We start from the raw sequence: 8,082 nt of genomic DNA on the forward strand, positions 1-8,082 counted from the left end.
AGGCAGGCACCATCGGGGGCAGGCTCGAGGAGGAGGATTGCAGATTTACAGCGCACCCAATCTCCCCTGCTCTGTAACTTCTCCAGCATGGCCAGCTTCTCAGGTGCAGACCCAGAAAACTGGGCCTTTGAGTTCCACAGACAAGAGGGGTTCAGACATCCCAGGACTCTCCAGGAGGTCAGCCAGAGCAGGATGCAGGATGCAGGAGAGAGAGGTGACTGAAGGCAGAGGAGCATGAAAGGGAAAGAGCAGAAGGAAGGTATGGGAGGAATGGAGGGGTGTCAGAGTAGGAGTTGGCTGGCAGACAAGGGAAATTCTAACATCCATGGGCCATATAGAAACCAAGAGAGGGACCACTCCCCAGACATCAGTACTGCTCAGCTCAGGGAAGCTGAGAACTGACAGTTCCAAGAAAAATTGAGAGACACCTGGCTATCCACACCCACGGCCATCACAACTGGTAGGCCTTGGTTGTGCGTCCTTCAAAACTTTAAAACATACTTGTACATATACTTGAATGAATTCTCATATATTACATAGGATTGACTGGTGTGTGTGTGTGTGTGTGCCCACGCACGCAAGTGCTTTAATTTACAAATGTGAATCCAAAGCCATCGTTCTGCAACTTACAGTTTGAAGTCAGGCGGATGCTTTCGAAGGCTGTGAGAATGGCCTGATGCATTCCTTTGGACTGCCACGCTTTATGCTACTGGATGCTAAGCCACGTTGCATTCATCCATTTCCTTACTGATGGGAATTTGGAGTGTTCCCAGTTTCTCCCATCACCAACACCCTTGTGCCTGTGTTCTTGTACACTACAGGTACCAGCGTGTCTCCGGAAGAAGTACCAGGCAGCGGACTTGCTGGAACATAGAGGAAATAGCTTTTATTTTTCCTTCCAGTTTTAAGATCTTGGGCTCAAAGCAAGGACTCTGGAGTCAGATTGATTGGTTTCAATCCTGCCGCTGATCCCCACGAGCCGAATGACCTTGGGCCAGTGGCTGAACCTCTCAGTGCCTGTTTCCTCACCGGTAAGAGGCCAGTAATAGTTGGTACTATAGTTCTAGGCGTGTCACGCGGATGCATTACTATTTATGCCCAGCGCTTAGAAGAGTGCCAGGCACAGAGTCCGTGCTGGCACTAAGTTGCTTTCAATGGATTCTGCCAGATTACCTCCCAAATGGATCTCTTGCACCACCGCCACAGGGGTTTGCTCCTAACCTCTCCCACCCTCGGAATGGTTAAGCTCTTTGAAGGTTGTCAACCTAGTGTGTGAAACCCGATTCGTGGTTTTAGCTCACATCTCCAGGATCAGCGGTGGGGAGCATCTCTTGGGGTGTAACTGGCCACTGCGATTTCCTCTTCTTTGAATTTGCCTCAGAGCGGGGGAAGGGCTGATGGAGCGAGGCCAACCCCAGTCTGTCCGCCAAACCCGCCTGCCAATAACGTTTGCTGAGCCACATTTGATGGAGCAGTTGAGACAGAGACCTTACAGAACGAAAATACGATCCCTTTGCTCTCTGGCCGACCCCTGATCACTGACTGCGGGACTCCTGTGCCCATTCTCCTGTTGGGTCGTAAGGCTTGCGGTGGAAGGGAGGCTGGCAAATGCTTTCGGCGCGTGCTAGGCGTCCAGCGCCTCCATCTTGACGTTTCATCCTCACCACCCGTGGAGCCCAGCGCCCTAACTCCCCGACCCCCTGTGTAGATGGGAGACGAAGGCTCAGCCGCTGTGACTCTAACCGGAAAGGGGAGGCGGGACAGGAGGAGGCGGGCCGAGAGGCTTGACAGAGGGAGGCACTCCCACCATCCCCTTCGCCAGCCCACTGCCCGGACCGCCCACAGGCTTGGGGGCAAACCAGAGGCCCTCGACCCCATTGGTGAGGCCTCGAGGCGGCAGGCGAACAAGGCGCCCGCTGGTTGGCGGGGCCCGGACCAATGAGGAGGCCGCGGCGCGGGCGTGGGAGGTGCGCTGGAAGCCGCGCGTCGTCTCGTTTGAGGCGAGCTCGTGCGGCGCGTGAGGTAGCTGCCGCTGCCCTCTGAGCGCCGCCCGCCTCACCCGCCGTGACCGCGCCCGCGCCCGCGACCGCGACTCGGGCCATCGACAGTCGCCCCGGTTCCGGCGCCGCCAGGGTCGCGACATGAGCTCCCCCGATGAGGTGTCTGTGTGGGGAACGGGTTTCGGCCCAGAGGGCGGGGAGCGGGCCGGCGTCGGCCCGGCCGGCCCCGCAGTCCCGTGGGGACCCGACCCAGGCCCCGAGCCCGGGGAGCCGCGGAGCGGCGAGGGCGGGGGCGGCTTCCCGGACCCCGAGGGCTTCCAGTCGGAGCGGGCGATGCTGGAAGCGGGAGGGCCGGTGCCGTGGGGCCCCGAAGGCCGACCTGGCTCCCCGGCTGACGACACGAGGGACCTCCTGGACGAGGAGTCTGCGGCGGCCATCTTGCTGCAGCTGGCCGAGTGGGACGTGCTGGGCGTCCGCAGACACCCGTCCCTGGAGAGCTGCGCCGCCTTCGAAGTGTCCGCCGTGTGGGCCGGCCTCGAGGCGGGTCCCGGCGGTCGAGGAGCGCCCGCCCAGAGCTGTGGGGAAGCGCCGCCAGCTCCGGCCCGCCCTCTCCACCTCGGTGGGCCTGAAGCGGGCCGGGCCTGGGGGAACCCTGAGAGAGGCCCTAAGCGTAGGTTGAACGTGGCTGCGGATCGCCAGCGGCTCCCCGAGGAAGGCCTGGCCTGGCTGCTGTCCGACCCCGAGTCCTCAGATGAGTTCAGTGAGACACAGCTGATGACGGTGAGCACTTACCCCAGAGGAGGAGGCCAGGCCGAGCCCAGCAGACCCGAGGATCCCGGGGACACTCCCAGACACTCGAATTTCCAAGTCAGGGAGAATTTCCTTCACGTGCCAGGCTCTTCCCTGTCCTCGGCTCCGCAAGGACTCACTTCGGTTGTGGAAACGCAGGACGTGGGAGAGCAGGGCATCTCTTCCCCTAAGAAAATGCGGAGCGTGCTCTGGGGGAAGGGGGGCAGCAGGTCCAGCTACCCGGGAGCTGCTGCTGCTGCTGCAGGTGGCCTGCCGCGGGTCACTCCTAGGGAGAAGGGGGCCCAGGAGAAGAAATCCCTCAGGGGAGCCTCCAAACTTGCCCTGGGGACAACCTTCCCTTCCGGGGGAGAGCGAATCTCGGCAACTGCCCTGGAACCGGCCACCTTGCCCCCAGTCTCTGGTATTCTGCTGCTTGGGAGATCCAAGAGGTATACCTTGGTCCCTTTGGGAACCGAACAGTCCAAGCACACCGGCGCTGGGAAGAAATCCGTGGCCAGGCGGGCAAGGGAGTCTGAGGCGGTGGCGGGAGAAGATAAGGACCCAAATAGAGACCCAGCCGCAAAGGGCCTAGTGAGTAGGCCATGCTCCTCCTCTCTCCCCACTCTTCTCCCCCTCCCCGCTCCAACCGCCCCCAGGACACACGTCTTCACCCATGCTGCCTCTGTCCATCCCTCAGGGGTCGTCATTGGGTGCCCCTCGGTCACTGGGTCATTAGGATGCCAGATCGGGCTCCTTTTACTAGGGACAAACATTAAGGTAGCACTTCGGGTGTGCTGGGCCCGGTTCTCCACCCTTGGCCTGTTTCCAGCCTCCTCTGCGAGACTGGGGCTGGGATGGAAGGGAGGGCTGGTAGCTGAATTGGGTCGGGGGATTCCCTTAAAAGCTTCCCCAAAAAGCCTCAGTATTTAGACTCACCAGCTTCCTGATTCCTACTTCCTAGCTGTTCCCCAGACCTTCCTTGCAGGGGACCTGGGCTTTCTCAGTGCCCCACTGTTGTCCCTAGATCAGCTCTGCCTGCTGGCCTGGGGCTGACTGAGGGAGAAAGTGCTAATGAGATCAGCCTTTCAATTCCCTTCCCAATTCCCTGCCTCACTCCGGCCCCGAATCACACAACTCACTCTCTCTCTCTCCCTCTCTCTCTCTCTCTCTCTCTCTCTCTCTCTCTCTCTCTCTCACACACACACACACACACACACACACACACACACACATACACACACACACACACACACACACACACACACACACACATCCTTAGTCCAAATCGGTGAGAAATTCTTGTTTCAGCTGCCAGCTTACAGGCCAGGCACATCTTTTCCACGCATGCATCGTGGAAAAGCCAGCAGTGGCGACCTCAACACCAGAGGCCCCCAAGATCCAGGAAACTCAGAGCCCTTGGCCCTGAACCCAGGAGAAGTCATGCCCAGGGGGCCTGTCCCCTCAGGTGAGTGTCGTGGGTTTGATATGAGGGGAGGGGAGAGGGGTTGAGGACAGAAACCTCTGGCTCTGTCTCTGCTGGGGGCACAGCCTTGCTCCCAGGCAGCTTCTCCCACAGGAGACGGGGTGCTGGCAGGGCTGGCCTTGAGCCACATCATCCTCTGGGGTTTGTGCGGCCGGGGTGATCGGTGGCAGTGCCCCAAACAGCTCCTCCGGGTGTAGACTTGCAGGGGAACAGCCTTTTCTGTTAAGTCCTGTTCGCCCACATTGCTCTCCCACGTGCTGGCTGTGGCTGCAGCTCTGGGAGGGTCGAATCCAGAGCCACAGTCTTTGGGGACTGCGGTGGCGAAATGGCTGCCCCCGGGGAACAGGGGAGGCAGGCCCAGAGAGAAGGTTCGGGCTGCTGGGCAGAGCAGGGGCGGCTTGTTGCCAGCGGAGGGTGGTGCTGCCTCACCTCACGTTAGACCCCGCTTGGCCCTTTCCACCTCACTGGGAGCCTGGGAAGCTGGATTGTGTGTCCTTTCCCTCTCAGGTGACCGGGAGCCACTTGACCATCCCCCAAGACCGGAAAGGCAGCAGCAGCCACTGGGAACGCCGGGCTGTCCTTGGGTAATGCTTCCTCTGGCTCCTGGAAATGCAGGCCCAAACTCGAGGGCGGGATCTGGGTCCAAGTTCAACTGACATGTGTGGGGGCCCCCCCTCCCCTGCCCCCATCGCGTACCCCACGGAGGGAGCCCACCTCCTTTCCACTGAGGAGCCCTTGCCAGTCTAGCCACCCGGCTTTGGGATGGAGGGCCCTGGAGAGAGGAGAAGGTGGAGGAGAGAGGAGGCCAGAGTATACTAATCATTTCTCTTCCTCCTGTGTCTGCTGGCCTAGTGTCTCGTGCTACAGAGAGAAATAGACGACCTTAAGGAGCAACTTGGTATGAGGAACCGGGGACGGAGAGCGGTGTCTTAGTGCAGAACCCAGGTGGGCACCTGGGGTGGGGGTGGGCTGCAGGTGCAGTCGGCCTCGCAGGGACCAACATCCCTGTGGGGAGGAGAACCTAGCAGGCCTGGCCCTGGAGCCGGCTGTGCATGTACAGCTGGGCGTGTGTACAAGTAGCAAAGTACTGTCTGGACTGCATGCACACTTTGCCAACCAGACCAGTCCTAGGGAATCTCCTTCTGATAGGACTTTTAGAGATGCCTCGTTGATTTTTTCCTTGAACTGCTGCTTGGTGTGGCTTCTAAGGTTCTTGTTGGATTGTTTGTTTGTTTGTGTGACGAGTTCTGACTGGTTGTGGCACGGCCCACAGCATGAGAGCTGCTGGCACATTTTGTTTCCCTTTAGGAACCGGTTCCACATTCAATTTGGGTGGTGGGGAGTGATCAGGCCCAGAGCTCTTTGCATCGGGTCTGGAGGGGGTTTCAGGTTGCAGGGCTAGGCGGTTCCTCACGGGGATAGGGGGACGGGCTTCTATATCCCTCTGTCTGGAGCGCCTGCTAATGCCTGTCCCTGTTGCAGCCGCCATGCAGTACCTGGCTGACAAGTTCCAGACCCTTTGAAGTGAGTGTTACACACACCGTACCCCTTCCCACAGTCCTGGCTGTTGAGCAGGGCTGGGGGCTGGCCCTGGCTTGAGGCTCTTCCCTGACTCCGCTGTTTCACAGGTTGAGCCCAGCGTCTTCCTGCAAGAGGAGCAGCTGGTACCTTTGGGGCCCGGGAGCTGTGGCCAAGCTCGTTCCCTCCTGTTCTGCCTCAGCTAGGGCTTCCTCTCCCCCTTGTTTTGCCCCCGCCCCGCCCCAGTTTCACAGCAGTTTCCAATTAAAGTACCTCTCATATTCTGTGTTCTGTGTTCTGCCTTCTCTCTGGAGGGGTAGGGGTAGGGGGCCGGGGCGGGGCGCTGCTCCACGTCAGAGCCTTTTCCAGAACAGTATCTCTGGCATCCTGTGGTGGGGACTCTGGGCCAGCCTCTGCTACCATCCCTGCAGTCAAGCCAGCGGAGTGTCCCAGGTCTGGGTCCTGTGTGTGCTCTGCCAGGCCACATTGGCACGTCCTCCCTTTCCCCCGAAGGCCCTCTTCTAGTTCTCTCCAAACCCCGCTCCTCCTTTGGGGTCTGGCGGTTCCCATTCATCTCTGCCATTCCCCCTCCCCATCAGCAGGAACTCATGACCCCCTTCCAGAGCTCCAATCTGGAAGCTTTCACATCCTCCCTGCCCTAGCCAGCTGACCACCCTCCTCCAGCCTGGTCGTCTCTATACCCTTGAGTGGAAATTGGCCCGTCAGGTTCTATGGCAAGTGTGGTTAGTAGGTCTGTGTTCTTGCATGGTCCCCGTCAAATACTCTTCCACCCGCCCCATGACACAGATTTTCCTGGAAATGATATTTCCGTGTCCCAGCTCAATCTCCCAGACTGCCTCTTTAGGACACACGAGATTGAGTCTGAACTCCATGTTCGATTTCCCCCTCACTGGAGGTTGGGGAGCACTTCCTTCCCTCAGCCGGGACCCAGGGCTGTGCCAGCCTGAGACTCAGAGGGACAGATTTGTGTTTGAGTGAGGCGAGGGTGGTTCTGCCTGACACCCTTCCCGAAAGACCGGTGTTTTACTACACAAAAGGGGGTATGTTGGTAGATAGGACATTCCAGGTTGGTGACTGTGTGTCCCTGTGTGTGAATAAAAGTAATCAGGGATAATCTCCCTTGAGGGAGAAAGATGTGATTCAGGGAGTAAAGGGAGTAGAGGCTGGTCCAGGTTCTGTAAGGCATTGAATGAGCAAAAGCAAGGGTCGGATCTGTTCTGTTCAAGGGTTGTTGTTAAATTCCCAAAACATAGGAGGGGGATGATGCAGAAGTCACCAAACCCCACGACAGGGTGTCGGGATGCTCAAAATGTTGGATTCTTACAAGAAAGGAGGGCTATGAGCTAAAACCTCCATGGGAAAAAATATTGGAGTAGAAAACCTGAACTATAACTGATGAATTGCTGGAGGCTCCATGTGGACAACTCTAAAAGAGATAAAATCTAAAGGGGATCCCAATCTATGGGTGGGGAGTACTTTCATTTTTGTGAGTTTTACTTCCAAGAGTTGTACCAGGTGCTCAAAGTGAAGATTGGAGAAAAATCCCCTCGTACTTCCTGTAGGGGAGAGGAAATGTAGCTATTTTGAAGTAGGCCAGAGCATTCTGTTCTTCATAAGGTTTGCCCTCAGGAGAAAATAATTTATTAGAGCATAAACTATTGGGGTTCTATCATAGTCTAATGATCTGGGGGAATGGAAATATCCAACTCCAGCCCACTCTAGCCTGCCACTTGGGAGAACAGAAACACTCAACTACAGATCTCACTAATCTTCCACGTGGAGGAAGGAAAATACTCACTCCCAGTCCCCTCTAACCATCCAGTCCCTCCTTAGGTGGAGGAGGAACCAAGACACACTTGTTAAGTTCTCAGTCCGGGGGCACAGGCTCACTAAAAGACTGAGACCTAATCATAGGACTAAAGAACACTCTTCCTCTCCACACATCTTACCACCATATTATTAAAAGTTTATTTGCTGTAGGTCCTTTTTCCCAGTACAACATGTTTGGCTTTCAACAAAAAATTTCAAAGCATACTAAAAGGTAGAAACAGTTTAAAGAGAGAGAGCAAGCAAGCATCAGAAGCAGAGCCAGATAAGGCAAGAATATTAGAATTCTCAGACCAACAAATTAAACTATGATTAATATGCTAATGGCTCTACGGATAAGTAGACGTCATGCCAGAAGAGAAGGGCAATGTAAGAAGAGAAATGGAAATTCTAAGAAAGAATCAAAAGAAATGCTAGAGATCAAAAATACTAAAACAGAAATGA

The 8,082-nt window shown here is 56.7% G+C and overlaps 1 protein-coding gene across 1 annotated transcript; it reads left to right on the forward strand.

Moving 5' to 3' along the window:
• Positions 1 to 2,141: 2,141 nt before the first annotated feature.
• Positions 2,142 to 6,017, forward strand: LOC118889085 (uncharacterized protein CXorf49 homolog). Its single transcript, XM_036840718.1, has 6 exons — positions 2,142 to 3,380; positions 4,098 to 4,254; positions 4,780 to 4,856; positions 5,125 to 5,170; positions 5,755 to 5,796; positions 5,901 to 6,017. The coding sequence occupies exons 1-5, from the start codon at positions 2,142 to 2,144 to the stop codon at positions 5,793 to 5,795; spliced, it is 1,560 nt and encodes a 519-aa protein (XP_036696613.1). The 3' UTR covers position 5,796; positions 5,901 to 6,017.
• Positions 6,018 to 8,082: the final 2,065 nt, after the last annotated feature.

The sequence above is a fragment of the Balaenoptera musculus genome, chromosome X (genome assembly GCF_009873245.2).
Source record: "Balaenoptera musculus isolate JJ_BM4_2016_0621 chromosome X, mBalMus1.pri.v3, whole genome shotgun sequence".
In the NCBI taxonomy this organism is placed as follows: domain Eukaryota; kingdom Metazoa; phylum Chordata; class Mammalia; order Artiodactyla; family Balaenopteridae; genus Balaenoptera; species Balaenoptera musculus.